This window comes from Ictidomys tridecemlineatus, chromosome 4, assembly GCF_052094955.1.
Source record: "Ictidomys tridecemlineatus isolate mIctTri1 chromosome 4, mIctTri1.hap1, whole genome shotgun sequence".
Taxonomy (NCBI): domain Eukaryota; kingdom Metazoa; phylum Chordata; class Mammalia; order Rodentia; family Sciuridae; genus Ictidomys; species Ictidomys tridecemlineatus.
Window position 1 is genome coordinate 104,490,238 of NC_135480.1, and position 19,908 is coordinate 104,510,145.

The following is a 19,908-nucleotide window of genomic DNA, read 5'->3' on the forward strand; positions in this document are numbered from 1 at the left end:
TGGATGCTGGAAGGTGGAGGCAGGTGAGAGATCTCTGCCTGATTCCTCACCAACTCTTTTCTTCTTCTTCCCCTTCTCTGTCTTCCAGGTGTACGTGTCTTATGACTACGGAAAATCATTCAACAAGATTTCAGAGAAACTCAACTTTGGTGTGGGAAATAGCAGTGAAGCTGTGATCGCCCAGTTCTACCACAGTCCTGCAGACAACAAGCGGGTAAGGAAGCCGTCCACCCCAGGCTCCTGATTTCAGGGACTGTGTTTTGGAAAGATTGCTGCTCTAATGGGGGCTGGGCAGCGGAGCCCTTTGTGATCCTTGCAGCGTGACTTGTAGCTAGCCACTGTGTTTCTGCTAACCTGGGAATTTGTGACAGAGTACAGGTGGGTCTGTGTATAATCAGGCAGGCCAAGTACTGGTCAGGCAGGATTTCCAGACAAACAAGGCCAACTTAAACCACAGAAAATCTGCCTACCAATGAACTGCTTGATTCCCCCGTGGCAAAAATGTTTCCCAGGTACATTTGCCATCTACTCCCAGGCTTCCGAGAGCAGCTGCTGAACTTTTGCTTTTGTTGGCACCATTAGTATGCATGCAGGGGTGTGTGTGTATGTGTGTGTGTGTGTGTGTGTGTGTGTGTGTGAGAGAGAGAGAGAGAGAGAGAGAGAGAGAGAGAGAGCCCGTGCACGCGGCTTGCACATGCCTGGGTGCCTGTATGTGTGTGTGCACTTCCCCCACCCCAACCTACAGGAATATAGAGAAGGAAAGCACTGGGCAGCCCTCCTCCTGTGCCGCCCTTTGTTTTCCCAGCTGGAATGCCTGGGGCTGTGTGTCTTGGGTCAGAACCTGCAGGCGACTGGATTTGGAGGAAGCTTGACCCTGGGCCTCAGGCAGGTGGAGGGGAAGCCCAGCAGCCTGCCTGGCATTCCTGCTGGTGTGGTGACTCTTAGCTCAGGAGAGTTGTATTTGTTTGCTCTCTTTCCTGCTCTCCCCAGGGCCAGTGGCTTCTCCTGGGGAAAGACCCTTTGTAGAGAAACTCCTTAGGAGGAAAAGCATTCTGTGGGAGGGGAAGCTGCTGTTTTCTGCTCATCCAGAAAGGAATGAGCGAGCAAGATCTACAGGGTCCTCACTCCTTGGTCCCTGTGCCTGCTTCTCAGGTTGCCCTTGGTCTCCTAGCAGGGCTGCATTCAGACTATTTAGCAACTGTGTGTGTTCTTCGGATTCCCTACCCTGGTGTGGCAACTGGTGTGGCTGGGCCCCTGACCTGGCCAGAGGGAGCTGGGTCCAGGAGGCTCCCCACTAGGCCAGACATTAACCTTTTAATTGCTGGTCTCTGTGGAAGTCCTGGGGGCAGGGCCCCCACCTCTGGGGCTTTAGGTAGAGCCAGTTCGGGGTTTCCTGGCAGTGACTGTTTACCAGCTGGTTACAGAACATTTAAAAAAAAAAAAAGCTAGAATTGTCATTACTGGTGATAATGGTTAAATATCAGCCCTGCCTGATGATCTCAGAGGGAAGCACTGTTAGGTGCAGACTTCCTCCTCTTATCCAACTCAAGGGTGACAGAGCAGTTTTCCCTTGAGATGAAAAGCAAGGACACGGTATTGGGGGGACCTGGCTATGTCAACCAGATGACTGGCCTTTTTGTGCCTCCCCCCATGGCCTGTGGCCAGTGAAGCCTTGTCCTGGTGGTGGGGGAGCCACCCACCTGGGCTCATGAGAGGTGAGGAGCTTATCTAGGGCCTGGTTGCTGGCTGTGCTGCCTGTCTCTGGATGGAGCTGTGTTCCCTCTGCCTCTCAAAAAGCAGATGATACTTGGATTGCTCACTTTATCAGGCTGTCTTATGTGATTATTGTTATTACCAATATATTTCCACATCATCTCAGAGCTACCTCTGGCTGGAGTCATGGCCTTGAAATTGCCCTGTTGTCCCTTTGGACGCCCTTTTCAGCTCGGCCGGGTGCCCCTCCCACAGGGCACAGATGTCTACAGGCAGGGCTGTCTTCCTTCCTGCCTCTTGTAGGTTGTGGTGAGGCGGCTGCTAAGACCACAAGTCAGAGGAGTTGGGAAACCGGAAAGATGATGTTTTGGGCCTGCACGAAGAGCTTTAGTACAGGCAGAGGATCAGGGCCTTTGGGAGCATCAGGTCTGCAGAAGGGGTAGAGCAGGGCCCCGGAGTCGGAACAGGAAGGGGAGAAACCTGGGGATGATTGCAATAAAAGAGGTTCAGGTGGTGCATGGTGAGATGTGGGGGGGCATGTGTGTAGGCCATGTTCTGTCAGCCATGCAGGGTAAAGCATCTTAGATTTCTTCTGAGGGAGCTGAAAACTACTTTCTTGGAGAATTTAATGGTAGTTGGTTGGACCTAAGGCCTGGAGCCGGTGGAGGAGGGAGGCAGCCCTCCCTGCAGTTTCTAATTCCCCAGAGAAGGCTGTTACCCTCCCCAGACATCTCAGGAAGGAAGTGATGACTCTTATTGTGCTGATTGCTTTTGTTACTTTTACCTTTGTCCCCTGGAAGGCAAATCACCCCACCAGACCTACCATTTCCTGAGAAAAATCACACAGACAGGGTGCCTCCCCGTTGACAGCAGGGTGCTAGGCCCAGGCAAATCACCTGTGTAAAAAAACGTTCCTTGGGTTGTCAGTGCTTGAAGCTGTCAGAGCTGCTCTGGGAGGTTTAGATGTCAAGAGAGGGCCTCCTGGAAGTCTGAGTGGATGTGTGCCTGTGGAGGGGACAGAAGGGGTGAGGAGGCCACAGGCTGTGGTCTGTGGCTCCGCCTGGTAATGGAGATGGGATGGTTGTGGGGACATATGAGTGTTGTGGTCTATTTTTGCTCTAGCCTGCCATCCGATTTCCCTCTGTTGGTCCCCTGTGTGCTGTTCCCTGAACCAGTGTGCAGCTCCAGCCACCTGGCAGTTCCACCAGCCTCCCAGGCTCCACTGATCTGCCAGGCAATATCTAGCTGTATCTAGGGCCCTTTGAAGCCCCACTGAATGCAGTGGGCTTCAGAGCCTCAGTCTCCACACAGGCGAGATGTGATCATGCTTTTCTCCAGGCAGAGGTTGGTCCTGGGCAAGTCTAACCAATACTGTTTCGCTTTCTTCCTAGTCACTTCTCTGCCCTTCCCCCTCTCATTGGACTCTCCAGCTTCCTTCACTCAAAGCTGGAGAAAGTCACTTGTGCTGATATCACGTAGATACACTTTGTAGCTGATTTATTATTTTTTCCAAAAGTATTTGTATTTTTCAGTGGAAATGTAGCTGTAGTCAAAGGATGGCGCTTCTGTGGAATATTATGCAATTGCAAACAGGGTCAGAGGAGTCAGAGTAGGAGAAGATGCTCCTGAGATTACCTAGTTCTGAAAGCAACACTCAGGGCACCTTTGAGGGGTTGGCCACCAAGGAGCTTGACAGCCAGGCAGTAGGAGACGTGAGAGCAGGGTAGGGCATTTTGAGTTTTCCTACCATGTGCCTATGTGACAGTACATAGTTACAGGGTGCACCAGTGGGCATACATGACTTTTCTGTGAGGTTGGGTCAGAGGAGTAAGTCTTCTTGGCATGCATAGGATTAGGAATGGAACTTCAAGGATAGGCACCCGGATATCTTTAGGTATAGCAGAACAGGTAGGAGCCTTCTGGCAGGAGGAAGGTGTGTGCAGAGGCTTCAAGGTGCCTGCATGTGGTTTCTGTGCAGGATACTCAGGAGATTTGCTTCTCAGGAGTTGAGTGTTTGCATTGAACTGCTTTGTAATGTCATCTAAAGATGGAGGGGATTTTTCTTTGCCTTGAGAACAGTGGGGAGCCATGGAAAAGTCTGAGTAGGGGAGCAACTGAGTAGTATCTGAGGGACATACACCTGCCAGCAGTATTATGCATGTAGGGTCGGAAGCCAAAGATTCAAGAGTCTAGAAGGAGAACCATTGTGGCCACGAGGTTACTCAGTCACTCAACCAAACTCATACCTTCCTCCAAGTGTTTCACACCCTGCTAGTCCTGGGAGACACAGGATGAATAGAACCCGGTGTCTGCCTCCAGTTTGCTCACAGTCTTAAATAGGGCCACAGTCCATGCTAGTAGAACTAGGTATAAAAAGGAAGGCATGCACACATTTTGAAAAAGACTTTAGAGGAAAATAATGGACTTCCAATGGCTGTTTGAAAATGAGGACTAAGGGAGGGAATAGAGTAAAAACTTAATGCCTGGGGTTGGGATGTAGCACAGAAGGATCTTGGGGCATAGGGCGTGAGAATTAGGTTTTGTTGGGAAGGTGTTGAAGAATTCAGTTCCGGACACAGTGAAATATCTTGGTCCATCCAAGAGTAGAAGCTAAGAAGATCAAGAAAGTAATGAAAGTAGAACCTCAGTGAGAAGTCAGACTGTATATGTGAAAGTCATTTTATTAATCTGTTTTTCTTTTCTAAAACAAAATGCTTGAGGCTGGGTACTTTATAAAGAAATGAAGTTTTACTTAGCTCACAGTTTTAGAGCTGAAAATCAAAGAGGAGCCCCATCAGTTTGGCCTCTTGACTACTTCACATCATGATAGACGGCCTTATTGTAGGAGCAAGTGTGAGAGGGATATAGAGCATGTGGTGTGACAGGAAACCAGACTGTGAGGTGAAAACTACCTCAGTACCCCTAGGGGCAGCATCCAAGTACCCTTCATGAGGTTCTGCCTCTTGAAGGCCTCTTAACATCAGCACACTTTTAATTCATGGATCCTTGGGGGTCGCACTGCAAGCAACCATAGCAGTCACATGATGTGTGTTTTCCAGGCAGCAGTCAAAGCCCTGTGGAAGGATGAGCCAGGTTAGCAAAGGATGGAAGAGTCACGAGGTGGCAAGAGTGCAGAGGGCTGGAGGTGAAGGGACCTGCAAAGGAGAACCAGGTCTGAGATGGTCAGGGGTGGGGCAGAGAGAGTTGAGTTGGAAGAGGGTGGTGGAAGGTGAGGGAAGAGAATTTCCAGTAAAAACAGGAGGACTGAGTTAGGAGAGGAGGCAGGCAAATGCGTCAGATAGTATAATGGGAGACTGACCATTGAATTCAGGAGATGCTGACACCTTTTGGTTGGAAGAAGACAGAAGGATTGATGAACTATTGAGATGGGCTCTGCACTGGTCAGGTGTGGGTGTAAGGGCTGCTGTGTCATCTTGGGCAGCTAGCCACTGTCACGTGAAGCTTTTGAGTCCTCGTTATTAAAAGGGATGTAACAGCACTACCCCAGGCCCTGAGCTATGGGTGCTAAGGGGAGTAAATGAGATGAAACATGCAAAACCTTTAGCTCATTACTTGGCACATACAAAATGCTCTCGAAAAATTTTAGCTATTATCATAAGCAGCAATAAGTTCTGTGACTGGGAACATGATGTGTTTCTTTTTTTGTTTTTTCCTCAAGATTCACAAATGTGATACTGCTGGAAACCACGGCATAGATTTCTGGAGAACTCTTTTCAAACCGAGAACACTCCCTTCCCCGGGAACCCAGATGGTTCGGGAACTGGAAGATAGGCTATTTCTAGGGAATGCTTTTCATGGCGAAAATTATGATGATCCCCGTAGATCATAATTGTTTTTATTACATTGCATTTGCTTAGAGTAGTTTTTTTGCTTTGAAAACATTTACTACCTTTCCGTTAGATTTAATTAGGCTTCTGTAAAATGTGGGGATTTACATTAGGTGCTGGGGAGGAAACCAGAGGAGGACACACAGTGAGCTCTTGGGAGGCGTCTGTTCAGGATTTGGGGAGAGTGTGGGAATGAGGAAGGAATGAGAGCATGTGAAAGCCACGTGGGAAGGAGCGCCAAGTGGTTAGTGCAGCCCAGCTGATGGCGTGCAGAGGCGGACCTTGACCTGGATCAGGTATTCTCAGAGACTGTGTGTCCACTGGTGGAGGCCTTCAGATTGGTTGACTTCTAGAATGACAGGTTTTGGGTGGAGCTGGGCCCTGTGGCTCTGGTTTCTGGTTCATAGCCTGTCTCCTGGACCACCGTCCTCCTGGGGGGCTGGCCCCCAGGTCTTTCATGTGCCCTTCAGGCTTATTTCCAGTTATTTCCTCAGGTCCTCAAGGCTGTCATCAAACCCATGTGATAATTTTTTTCCCCTCCTTTGTGCCCAAACGCAAACTGCATCAGACATGGAAGTTCCTTCCCTGTGGAAGTCTTGCCTTGTCACCTCTTCTGTGGAGTCATTTCCAACGTGAATAGGTTCTTCTAGGACCCTGCCTTTGGTTTCTCTCTTAATCTTGAATCATGAACTAGGTGAACTGGCTTGTGTCTACTAGGTTGCAGTGAGGAAGGAAAGGATCCGGGCTTTTCATGTGGTACCCCATCATGTAGTCCATGGTCCTCAGTACACCTGTGAATTGACTCTCTCTCATTCTGCCCCCCTAGACAGCTCTGAGGCTGCATCCGCTCTCTGCACAAACTTGTTCAAAGTCACAGAAGCAAAATAAGGCAAGGTCCTGCTCATCAGAGCCACTTCCTGCCCTGATCCTCAGAGCTGCCCGGTCACCTGGTATAGTAACAAGAAGGGGCAGCTTCTTTTCTTAGAAGGATGTGATCTTAGTGATTTTCTTGGAAAGACATATCCCATAGGTGCTCAGAGCATGCAGGGAGAGACAGCAGTCTCATTTGTGTTCAGCCAACAGATAGTTACCCTCTGATTGTGACCGAGTGACCTGCCAGGAAAGGCTTGCTCAGCTTCATTACCTGGTTAAATAAGCTCCCTGTGGCTTCCCCTGGCCCACCACCACCCTTCTCCACTGAGTCTGCCCTGGTGTGGACAGCATTCTTTCATTGCCAGGAGAGGCTGGGAGATGGGGAGATGTGCAAGCCAGTGCCCCGTGACCTGCATGTGTCAGCACATGGGTTGGGGAGGCGCTGGGCGGCTCTGGCCCAGTGCTGCTCTGAGTACCTGTTTTCTCTTGCAGTACATCTTTGCAGATGCTTATGCCCAGTACCTCTGGATCACTTTTGACTTCTGCAACACTATCCATGGCTTTTCTATCCCATTCCGGGCAGCTGATCTCCTCCTCCACAGTAAGGCCTCCAACCTCCTCCTGGGCTTCGACAGGTCTCACCCCAACAAGCAGGTAAGACAGCTTCCGGAGCTCAGTCGTCTGGGGTTCCTGGGATTTTCTCCTGGGCCTGGGTGGATGGTGTGTCCTTTGGGTGACCTCGCCTCCTGCCCCTCCCTCCTCCTCTCTGAGGCTTAGCCTTTGGAGCTACTGTTTCACTTCCCACAGCTCAGGAAAGGGATACCCCCGGGCACTCTCCTCCAGCACTTGGCACCCAGCACTTGGCACCCAGCCCTTGGCAGGCCCTGGGACTTAAACACCATGCCCCTTTGTTAGCCCTCGGGGTAAATCGAGGCCTTGGAATTTAATCAGAGAGGGCTACCTGGGGAGGTCCGGAGTCTAAGCCCTCTGGGACCTCTTGTCACATTTCTTCCGTCCTCTACCTCATTTGTTTGTTCAGGTTTTCCAGAGCTGGGGATCAGACCCAGGGCCTGGCACATGCTAGGCCAGTGCTCTGACCCTACGCCCCACCCCGAGCCCCACCTTAAACACACTGCTTTTGCCTGCCACCTGTTTGAAGTCACCTTTAACTTTGATATTCTTCCTTTGTGTTGTGGGCAGGCACATGGGTGGAACATAAATGCGTATATTTTCCTCTTGGCATCTAGGTTTTTGAAGGAAAGCTAGCAGGTAAGAAGAGAGGCTGAGTAGATTTATACCTCGAGGCGAAGCTTGCCAAGTCAAGACCGTTGGTCAGGCATGAAACCCTGAAACCTCTAGAGCTTGTATGAGGGGACAGATGAGGAGCCTTGAATGTTTTTGTTCAGAAGAAACTTGGAACGTTTCTTTTGCTTTGTGGGATGTTTAACCAAAACACAGATCTGTTTGCCTTTGCTTGCCTTCAGGAGTAACCCAAACTGGGCTGGGTCAGTTTACCAGGGGAGGTGGATCATTGTTATTTTTGGTCCCATGGTTCCTAATACACATTTGCTGGGGCCAGAGAAACCCTTGGGTCACATTAGTAGAAGTCGAGGGACTTTGGCAAAGATGCAGGCCTTGTCTGTGTGTTCAGTTGATTCCTTTTGGTTTTCTGTACTTGGCTGATGTCGTCTGCTGTCAGCTTTGATTTTTTTTTTTTTTAAAGAGAGAGTGAGAGAGGAGAGAGAGTGAGAGAGAGAGAGAGAATTTTTAATATTTATTTTTTAGTTATTGGCGGACACAACATCTTTGTTGGTATGTGGTGCTGAGGATTGAACCCGGGCCGCACACATGCCAGGAGAGCGCGCTACTGCTTGAGCCACATCCCCAGCCCTCAGCTTTGATTTTGATGACCAAGGCTCGTTTAGGGTTTTTATTTCTGGTGCTAGGGCCTTGTGCCTACCAGGCAAGACTCTACCTGCTAGCTACAGCCCTAGCCCAGAGGTTTTCTTTTTTCTTTCTTTTTTCCCCCCCTTAAACTGAGGTAAAATACATGTAACATATATCTTACTATCTTAATCATATTTTCTGTTAATTGATATTAAGTATATTCATATTGTTGGACAGTGTTGCCACCATCCAGGTACAGAATTCTTTTTATCTTGTGAGCTGGAACTCTGTCTCCATTAAACGTTGACTCCCTAGCCCTCTCTCTCCTGAGCCCCTGGCAACCACCATTCTAATTTCTGTCTCTGTTTTTGACAGTTCTAAGTGCCTCACATAAGTGGAATCGTACCCAGTTTGTCTTTTGGTGACTGACTTATCTCACTGAGCCTATGGTCCTCAAGGTTTATCCATATTCCTTTTCAAGGCTGAGTGATAGCCCATTGTATGGATATACCACAGTTTGCTCCTCTGTTTGTCCCTTGATGAACACTTGCATTGCTTCTATATTTTGGATATTGTAAATAATGCTGCTATCCATTACAAGTTTCTTTCTTTCTTTCTTTTTCCCCCGTCACAGTGTTGGGGGAAATGTTTGCACATGCTAGACAAGTGCTCTACCTCTGAGCCACATCCCTAGTTTGGCATTACAAACTGTTTAAGGATACTATTTCCTGGTCAAGAAATACCATTCACTGTGGGCTGGTCTTGAGTAGAATAAGTTTCTGGTAATCCATAAATGGAAGGCAAGTCACATTCATTTTTTTTCTTCCAGTGCCTACCAATGAAGAGTGCAAAGGTGCACATCTGTCCTTCCCTCTCTGTCTGTTGGCTCTGGAGTGCCCTTGCAGAGTGTGTGCTGTTGAGGTGGGGTTTTAGGGGGCTTTGCCCAGTGGTTCTGTTCAGATTGTATGCAGTTCTCATCTCATGGCCTCTTGTCATTTTGGTCTTTGCAGCTATGGAAGTCTGATGATTTTGGCCAGACCTGGATCATGATTCAGGAACACGTGAAGTCCTTCTCTTGGTAAGTTGTGTCCTCTCAGAAGTCCTGACTTCTATACATCGTTTCTGTACTTCCGGCTACCTCGTGATAGACAGACCTTTTATCCTCACCTGTAGTGTGAGGCATTTAGCTCAAGGAATAAAATTTCCAGGCCCAAGAATTAGCACTGCAAGTGTAATGAACTCACTAGTGGGGATGAAGGGGAGAGGAAGGGGAGAGCTCTTGCATTTTTCATCCCCTCCGGGGACTCAGGGGAAGCTTGAGGCTCTTGCGTGTCATGTCATAGAGCTCTTAAAAACTTTCATTTTTAGAGCATCATCTCAGGAGTGGGGATTTTCCTCTCTATAAAATTCAGGCATTTGTTCACTTATAACATTTAAAAAAAAACCTCTGCTGAACATAAAACCTAGATACTTTAGGGTATAGGAAGATCAATAATGTATGCATATGGTTATTAAGGAGAATATAGTTTAGGAGGTAAGAAAAGACATATTTCAGGTATATAACTTGAATTATGAAAGAAGCAAAGAAGTACCAGATAGAAAGAGAAGCCATAGAGGGATCGTGCCTTCCAGAAGGGAGGCCCATGGATGGCTTCATAAAGGTAGTTGCCCTCCATCCAGGGTGCACAACAGGTAGGGGGTAGCATGGCAGGAGTGGAGGAAGGAATTTCAGACAGGAGCAGGGTGGCATGGGCAGACGTGAGGCCATGGTACTTGGGTGCAGAACACTGGCTCTTCTATTTGGACTGGGTATTGGGGAAGTTTGAAAAGGGGAATTAGTATCCGAATCTACAGTGCTTGAGAAAGGGATTTGACTGAGTTCTGGGTACAGTGGGGTGCTTTGGAGGTTATTGAAGCTGATCATGCAATATGTTTCTGTCTGGTCATTTCCACTTGACGTAGAATAGGCTGTGCTTCAGGAAGGACAGTCATTTCTGGTCATGCTTGCCTCTGCCCTTGTGCCATGGCAGTGATTCAGTGTATGACCTTGAACACGAGTTTGTGTGTGTGCAGTGCACGTGTGAGACAGCTTTCCAGGGGCAGGATTGTGGGGTTGGGGGGTATATCTGAACTGCTCTTCCGCCCTGCTCACATGGGTGACTAGAAAATTTAAGGCCTCCCAGAATGACCCTTGGCTCTACCACCCTGAGCCAGCCCGTCGCCTCCCTTCCTGTGTCAGTTTCCAGCTGGTCAGGGCAAGGAGTGTGGAGTCCTCACTGGCCTCACCTGTCACGAGTGCTGTGGGCCCCACCCTCAGCATAAGTCCCAGGTTGACTGCGCAGCTGCTCCTGTGCTCTGCCGCCACTGTCACCCAGTCAGTCCTGCAGTCAGTTCTCAGTCCACAGCAGATCTGTCCTGCTCAGAACAGGTCACACCAACTTGTTGCTCCGCTGTGAACCCTTTTGATGCACTGAACTGTCATTTCTCCTGTGCATTTCTACCGCAGGATGTGTTTTCTCTGCCTATAGTGCTCCTCTGTAGGATGTACTTGCTGCTTATTCCCTGCTTCATTAAGTACCTGCTCAAACAACTCCTTTTAAAATGAGGCCTCCCCACAGGATCTTATGTGTTGATTTGTTTACTTAAAATAAATTTTACTGTGTGTATTTAAAGTATGCAATAGGATGCTATGAGACAGGCATAGTGAGATGGTTACTATAGTGAAGCGAATTAACATAGTTATCCTGGGGTGTGTGTGTGTGTGTGTGTGTGTGTGTGTGTGTGTGAGAGAGAGAGAGAGAGAGAGAGAGAGAGAGAGAGGGAGAGAAAGACAGACAAGAGCTGCTAAAATCTATTAGTGAAAATCCCAAACGTAATAGAGTATTTTCAAGTATAGCCCTCGTGCTGTACATTAGGTCTCTGAATTTGTTCATTCTGCACACCTGGCTCTTTGTATCCTTTGACCTAGGTTCTCTCCACCCCCATTTTATTCTGTCTCACTCTATATTTGACTTCTCTTCATTTTATCTATAAGTGAGATCATGCAATATTTTTCTGTCTGGTTATTTCCACTTGGTGTAATGTCTTCTGGGTCTATCCACATAATACACGTCTCCTCCTTTACAAAGGTTGAATACTATTCCATTGGGTCTGTCAGTTTCTGCTTTCTCTTTTCTGTCAGAACACACGGGTTGTTTTCGTATCTTGGCTGTTGTGAATAATACTGCAATAAACATAGGTCTCCACATAGCTTTATGAGGTGGTGCTTTTATTTCCTTTGGGGTACATACTCAGAAGAGAGAGTGCTGACTCATATTGTAGTTCTATTTTTTAATTTGTTAGGATCCTTCTTACGGTTTCCACAATGACGGCACCAGTGGGTGTCCCATAGACAGAGTTCCAGGTTTCCTTTTCTCCACACTATCCTCAACACTTTTCTATCCTTTGTCTTTTTGATAATAGCCATTCCGATGTGTGTGATGTGACATATAAGAGTAGTTTTGCATTTCTGGGGATCCTATTTAAAATTGTAACTATTACCCTATTTCCAACCTACTATATTATATTCATTTTTATATAGCACTCTTTAGTGTTCTGACATACAATTATTATGCATATTAATTATCTTTCATAGAACAAAAGCCGCCCAAGGGCAAGGATTTTTGTTAGTTTTATGCACTGATAAATTCCCCCCAAATTGTGACTTTGGGAGACTTTGCCGGTTTTTTAATGGAAAGTATCAAATTTATGCTTAGCAACTTAGAACAGTGTCTTTCTTCACAGCTAATGCTTTAGGTAAGAATTAGTTTTCTCATTGTAGCTTTAATTTGCATTTCTCATTATGAATGAGTTTGAACATCTTTTACTTGGCCTTAAGGATCATTTTTTTGTGTGTGTGTATGTGTGTGTGTGACATGCCTGTTCATGCCCTTTGCTCTTATTTCTATCTGATTGTTAGTCTTTTCATTATTGATTTCCAGAAGCTTTTTATATCTTTGAGGTTAGCCCTTTGGTTGTGATATGGGAGGTTGTGTGTGTGCACATTTATATTTGGCGGTTTGTCATTTGTCTTTCAACATTTATGTGTACTTTTAGTTCTCATTAAATGGCCCAACATGATATAGATACATGTCTGTTCTTCATTTAAACCTGGGTTTAAAGCTGAGTGTCTTGATGTTACTTCCTTAGTACTTGAGAATGGTGAAGATGCAGCTGGTACAGGGAAGAGCCACCTTCTGACTCCTGTGCACTTCCTTCATAGAGGGAAGCTGTTTCTGACCCCTTTGTCATTTTCCTGAGCAGAGGTTGGGGATCTTAATGAAAAGATAACTGAAGTATCATCATTCAAGAGCAGTCTTTACCTAAGGAATACCATTATAACTTTCATTTGCTTTTAATTTTAAGGGAACAAATTGATCTTTTATTGGTTTATGGAACTAATGGAATTAATTAATTAGCAGGACCACTAAATAAGTTCAAGTTTAGGAATTTGTTATATTTTACCTTCTGCAAATATGCAGGTATCTTTGAAGGACCTGGTCTATCTACATGTCTGGCATTGGGATTTCAGGTTATATTTGAGGGACATCCTCCTTGGAACCATAATAAGTGAGTGTCATCTGACCTCTCAGTATTATTACGTTTATTCAACCATGCTTGGCAGCCTGGGAGCAGAAGGAGTGAGAAATGCCAATGGTTATGTTGTGCAGAGCTGGAGATGGGCAGCATAAGACAGCAAGATACCCATAAGGGAGGGACTCCAGGATGCCCTTCTCTTCTCCCAACATTGTGTTTGAAACTCTGTATGAAGTAATGAGATCCATTCCAAAATTCACCCAACCTGAGTGGTTTTACACCTTTGTCAGAGTTAAAACCGGACACAAGGAGCTTGAAATTGAATGTGATGCGCAGGGGCGTGGCACCCCTGAGGGATTGGAGGTGAGACTTAGGATAGTGCTCACAGATGGCGCTGGGATTGGAATTTCTGAATTGGAGGCAAGAAGAACAGGAAGCAACTGTGAATGAGCCTAAGAAATTGGAAGACAAGGTAATGGCAAAGAACAGGAACTTGTATGTAGGTGGAGCAACTTCCAGAAATGGGAGGTCCAAATATGGGACGAGTGTCCCAGTTCTTTCTATTTCTACATGTGGGCCTTCTCTTTCAGCTAGGCAGGGAATAATACACAAGAACTCATCTCAAAATACCTCAAGAAAGGTTCCTTCCTCTCTGCCTTTTAAAAACCCCAGCAGCCTCGTTTTAATTTGCATATCCTCTAGGCTAGAGGAAGTACTTTAATCAGTACTTCTAATTGTGGAAGAGAAGAGAACATGCCACCAGCCACCCACACTGAGCATCTGATAATGAAGAATAGATTTCTCCCACGTTAGGACCCAGGCTGCTGGTTTCTCCATTACTCTGCTCAGAGTCCAGATTGTAGGGTAAAAGTCAAGTCTTCCCCCCAAGGTAGAAAGAGGCTCTTTTTCTATTTCTTATCTTTCTCCCCCTGCTTTTTTTTTTTTTTTTTTTTTGATATGGTTAATGTTCTCAACAGCCCATCTGTGAAGGAACTCGAAATGATTGCCTCCATTATTCTGAGCACCATTGCCCATATGGAGCCAGATAAAGACTGTTACCTCTGCCTCTCCTCAAGTCATCACCCTGAAAGCTCCTGGTGAAGCTCTCTTCCTGACTTTTCAACCCTTTTTCTCATTTGCTAAGGGGTCCGCCTGGTGTTGGTGTCTTTGTGAATGTTAGGAAAACGTGGGCAGGTCAATTCCCTTCCCAGCTGCCACATGGGGCCTCTTTCCGGGGTTACTTGTTCAGAGCTGCTTTCCAGTGTAGTCTGACCTTATCATTCTGCAGTAAGAATCTGTCATTATGGACAATGGATCCAGTGCAGCAAGTGTGAGTTCAGCTGGGAGCCTAGTGGGCTGAAAGGCAATCTGAGAAAGGACCTTTGAGGGCATCTGTGCTTCCTCTGGGAAGCTTGGACAACACATGTACTCCATTGTGTTTGAAGCTCTGTATGAAGTAATGAGATCCATTCCAAAATTCACCCAACCTGAGTGGTTTTACACCTTTGTTAGAGTTAAAATTGAATGTGTTGCTCGTGTTGGGAGAAGAGAAGGGAGCAGTAGGAGAAATTTTCTGGGAAGAAGGAGCTTTGAACTTGATCTTAGAGGAGAGTAGGATTTAGTGGGGGGATTAGAGTGTATGCTGAGGGTACTTCTGCACAGGGTCTTGTGTCTGCAGAAGCACAGAGGCCTCCCCTTTGAAGGACATCAAGGATATCAGTGTGTATGAGAGAAGGCTTGCAAAGGCACCTTGCTGGAGTTGAAATGCACTGGTAGGATGACTCCAGATGGTGTGAATCAGTGACGTCAGTGGGGAGCAGAAAGGACAGGGACCCTGGGACAGAGCAGGTTCAGAGATTGCTAATGTGGTTTCCTCTAATGCTGCATCTTCTGAGGATGTAGCATCTTGGGAAATCTCTCCTTCATTCCTCAGAGGTTCTTAACTTGAGGCTAGAAACTTGCTGACAACCTCAAGCAATCCATAGTTTGTTTATTCTGAAATACTCCACCTTATGCTTTTCCTTCTTTTTGCTTTTCATGAGCAGGGTGAGAGCTTGCCTTGAGCTAACTAAACCCAAGATGCTTTGGAAACAATGGTAGCGACACAGAACACTTTGCAGATGGCAAGTCCTCTCCCTCTATGCTGAGCCAAGGAACAAAGGGATATGTTAAAGGCACAGAGAGTATCATTTGTTGCTTGTAACAAATGGTAGCCCTAGATTCTAGTTGATTGCATGGCAAAACCTCTATGCCTTCAATGATTAAATATGAAAATGATAACACCTTTTTCCCCCTCAGGGGAATCGACCCCTATGACAAGCCAAACACCATCTACGTGGAACGACATGAACCCTCTGGTTACTCCACAGTTTTTCGAAGTACAGACTTCTTTCAGTCCCGGGAAAACCAGGAAGTGATCCTTGAGGAAGTGAGAGACTTTCAGCTTCGGGACAAGTACATGTTTGCTACAAAGGTGGCGGTAAGTTGAATGCCTTCAGAATAAACTCCTTTTACATTTCCTTAGCAAGGTTTGGAATTCTGTAGGCAAATAGGTGAGTTTGCATGAGCAGAGATTGGCTCACATGCTTAGGGTAGCTTGGCTGAAGGACTGTGGACATTGATGAACGTCTCCAAAGGGCTTGGAGGTGCTGGGAGGTCTGAGGAGTGGAGTCATCGAGGACAAGCACTCCGAGTGTCTCCAGGCTTTAGAAATTTGGTCCTCTCCTGGTAGCCAAGCCTCCTTGACAAAGACATGTTTTGAAATCCCGGTGAAAAGAACACAGAAAGGAGGGGTGGAGCTCAGTGGCCTTTTTTTCTCTTAATCCCACTGCCTTATTTCCTTCAAATTTAGACCAATTTCTTTGAGATTTTTTTCGACACGTTCATTTACATGGCTAATAGGATGTGTAGTCATTGGCTAGTGGGAGTTAATGCTCAAAGAAAAGCAGTAATTAAGCTTCCAGCTGTCAGTAAGTAGCTTAACTCTCAGCCTTTGGGAAAATCTTCCCCTTGATTTGATGTGTTGGAGCCAGATGCTGAAATGGAGGGCTTGCTCATTTAAAACCAGAGTCGATTATTTAACAGGACTTGCTGTGCAACTATATCAAGTTCACTCTTTTATTGCCCTGGTGTAAAGGAAAAAACCAGACTCTGCCAAGAGTACGTTGGGCCACCAGCCTGGGCACTGCAGGCTTGCTTTCTTAATAGCAACCATTTTTTCTCTGAGTCAGGCTCTGTTGAAGCCCTCTGATACCTGGGACGTTGCCCTGCTTTCTGTCACTGTTGACCTTAGGGACTGAAATCAGATGTAATGCTTTCTTTCAGGTTCTCATTTATTTCTGTAATTAGTAGCAGGCCACACAGAAGTGGTATGGTTTCATAGATCCTACCAAGGTCAACCCTCTTGGTAGGATCGATGGTAGAGAGGGGGCCTCCCCAGCAAGAAAGCAGGGAGGAAGGCAAGGATAGTCAGAGAAGGTATGGATGCTAACGGCAGGAGGCATTCCCCACTACGTCCCCTGCAAAACATTTTTTTAAAACCACTGAATTAGGGCTAGGGTTGTAGTTCAGTGCTTGCCTAGTGTGCGTGAGGCCCTGGGTTCACTCCCTGGTGCTGCAAAACAAAAACAAAAACAAAAAAACCCCAAACCATTAGGTGCCATATGCATGCTTGTAATCCTAGCTACTTGGGTGGCTGATGTAGGAGGATCTCAAGATCGAGGCCAAACCTGGCAACTTAGGGAGACTGTCTCAAAAAGTTAAAAGGTTTGGGGATGTAGCTCAGTGGTAAAGCACCCCTGGGTTCAGTACCTAGTACCAAGTTAAAAAAAGAATAAACTGACAATTTTTCTTCTTTTAGACTGTTTGCATTGACTAATAGACATTGCATCACTCCCTTCCTGCCCTGTCTGCTTCTGTCCATTTCTCTTGTCTCTCTCTCATGGGTGGGTGTGTCCGCGCATACACACACACACACACACACACACACACACACACACACACACACAGCAGCCCAAGAACATAAGATGCTTGAATTGCCTTGTGCAGGGATAGCTGATGGGCATTATCAGGTGGAAAACAGGTCCAACCATTGGGCCTTGAGACCTCCTTGGGCAGTCCTGAGTTCCAGTACCATCTAAAATGTTGTCTCCGGTGGTCATGGGCCTTTCTGTGTGAGTTCTTTGAACCTGGAGTTATTATATGGTTTAATTTCTTAATCCTAAGACATAGCGCCCTGTGATCCCCTGGTTTGTCTTCCTTTTCGCCTGGGTTAGGCCTGAGCAGAAGAGCTGTTGTGCATTTCTGACACCCTTTTATTTCCTGATCTCACACCTAAGGGTTTAAGTTAAATCTCTTTTGGAGCCTTTTGTGTCTTCCATTCCAATCTAACATCTATGTCTGCGGATCTAGCTGACTTATAGAGTACCTGTGGCGAGGTTTTATTGCTCCTGGTCACAGGTAAAATCAGGGGTCTTGTCTATTTTGCTGTTCTGATCGTCTCTGATACAGTGCCCAATGTCTTGCACAACACTTGGTACACAGCAGATTTGCAGTAGAATGGAATGAAGGCTACCTTGTCTACCTAACTTAAAAAGCATAGACTGGTAGATTTTTGTTTTTACTTTGGTGGGTGGGTATTATGTTACTGGTACTTGAAAGTCTGTTGTCAGTTCTATATGGTTTATTTATCTGCTGCTGATAGCAAAGTGGTTGTAATGTGTTGGCCTCTCTCTCCTGGATGTGGACAGGCCTCCAGGTTCCGAGGGCAGTAGTGTAGCTTGAGTATGATATGCTAGGCCACTAAGGGCAAGTGTTTCTTAGAGCACCTGCAGCAGCATCACACAGGGACAGTTGTTACAAATGCAGATTGCAGGGCCCACATGCACTCTCCCCCCCCCCCCCAAGTATCCCAAAGTTTGAGTCACCAAAGTTTGAGACACTCTGTCCTGAGGCCTTCTGTAAATAGAAAGTTCACACAATAGTCAATTATAATGCCAACAGAACATTTCTCAAAGGATGAATTGATGGGAGAAGTAACAACTGGCAGTGGGCAATGAAATGGAGTTTTCTAGTGGACTGCTAAAGCACAAGGATAAACAGAGCTGGCCTCCGTGGGTTAACTCTCCCAAGGGAGTGCTGAAGCTTTCAAGTGGAACTTTATCTAGGGTCTGCTCACCTCCAAGGCTCCGTGGGTTTAGGGAATTTCTACTGGGGAATGTTCAACAGTTTCAAAACAAATTTGGAAAATCAAGGAACTAATTTTACAATCTCAGATGGTTGGTTTGGGGTTGGTCACAATAGATAGCTGCTTCCCTCCAGTGCCATGAATTATAGTCCTTTTCAAGTTACTTTTTAAGTCCACCTGGAGACAGCCACCTGGGCTCTGGAAACTGGGTCTGGTGCCCAGGTCTTTAGAATCTCCTGGTGTTCTGTTTCCCTGCTCTGTCTTTACATGTGCTTTTTATCTGATCCCCTCTAATTTTCTTATCCCAAGTTTAATTTTTATTCCATCAAAATGGTAGGGCCATTAAAGAAACAATGAGGTAACTTTGTGATCTGTTAATTTGATAATAAACAACTGTGAGGTTCTTTCTGGTAGGTAATGGTAGTTGCCCAAGAGGTTGAGGTGGGTGAGGATTAGCTGCTACTTTGCAATCTTATGATCGGATGATGGAGCAAGCCAGACTTGGGCATTTCTTGCACAGATGTGTATCAGTTAACAAGGACATAACCTGTGGGTTTGTTGACGCCTCCTGTCCTTTTAGGTGATGTAGCCTCCTACCTTACATGATGCAGATTCTGTGTTCTAGAGCAGTCACTAACCAGTGACGGCCTACCACCTGCTTTTGTTAATAAAGTTTTATTGGAACCTAGCCATATTTATTTGCTTATGTGTGGTCTCTGGCTGCTTTCACGCCCCAGTGACAGAACTGAACAGGCAATATGACTCACAAAGCCTAAATTATCTACTACTGGACCTTTAGAGATACAGTCTGCTAACACCTGTTGTCAGTTACCCTTTCAACAGGCATCAGGCAACCAGAATCCAAGGTCTTGACAAACATCATACAGATACAGTTCATGTTGCACGCCTTAAATTGTCATGCCTGATAATGTCAGGGTGGTGTCTTTAGAATATTAAGGCGATTCAAATATCTTAGATGCCACTGATCTCCCAAGTGAGAATCCATTTGTATTTTCATGATTCTGGTTAGCCAACCACTATTGTTACTGTTGAAACTCATTTCTAACTCTTATTCTAATTTAAAGTCTCTAATGTTGATCAGAGATAACAGAAAAGTTTAGTAACTGCCTTAGGGTTCTGATCTTCCCGATTAGTTTGCTGATCAAAACGGGGTATGAGTTTTAGGATAATGGACCAAAATTAAGTATTGACATATTATTTGAATTGTGATATTATTTAAATATATGCACCTATAAAGCCAGGTATAAGCACCTAATGCAAATAGCTCTTTTAATTGTCTTATATGACAATTAAATCCAAAGAGATTAAAAATAAAACTATAATAGCAATACATTTGAATTAATATCAATTTGTTATATCACCTGTATTGAGATATAATTTATATATCATAAAATTCTGCCTTTTTAAGTTTAAAGTTGAATGATTTTTATTTTATTTATAAGATTGGACAATGATTATTACTATTAATTCTAAGTATTTTTATCACCCTCAAAAGAAACTCCATACCCTTTATATCTCCCAGCCATTGACAACCACTAACTTATTTTCTATCTGTAGATTTGCCATTTGTGAAGTTTTGGTAACTAGTTTCTTTCATCCATGTTGTAGCATAGATCACTTTAATCTTTGTTGTTGTTGTTCTAGGGATTGAACCCTAGCGTCCACTGAGATACATCCCCACCCCTTTTAATTTTTTATTTTGGGGTAGGTTTCACCAAGTTGCTGAGGGTCTCACTAAGTTGCTGAGGCTGACCTTGAACTTGAGATTCTTCTGCCTCAGCCTTCTGAAATGCTGGGATTACAAGC

The 19,908-nt window shown here is 45.7% G+C and overlaps 1 protein-coding gene across 1 annotated transcript in view; it reads left to right on the top strand.

Moving 5' to 3' along the window:
- Sorl1 (sortilin related receptor 1) overlaps positions 1–19,908 on the top strand; it is a 163,196-nt gene that overhangs the window by 24,900 nt on the left and 118,388 nt on the right. The window contains exons 3-6 of the mRNA XM_078047182.1: positions 89–214; positions 6,927–7,088; positions 9,332–9,399; positions 15,195–15,375. Coding sequence (XP_077903308.1) covers positions 89–214; positions 6,927–7,088; positions 9,332–9,399; positions 15,195–15,375 — 537 coding nt within the window. The remainder of the gene's footprint in view (positions 1–88; positions 215–6,926; positions 7,089–9,331; positions 9,400–15,194; positions 15,376–19,908) is intronic.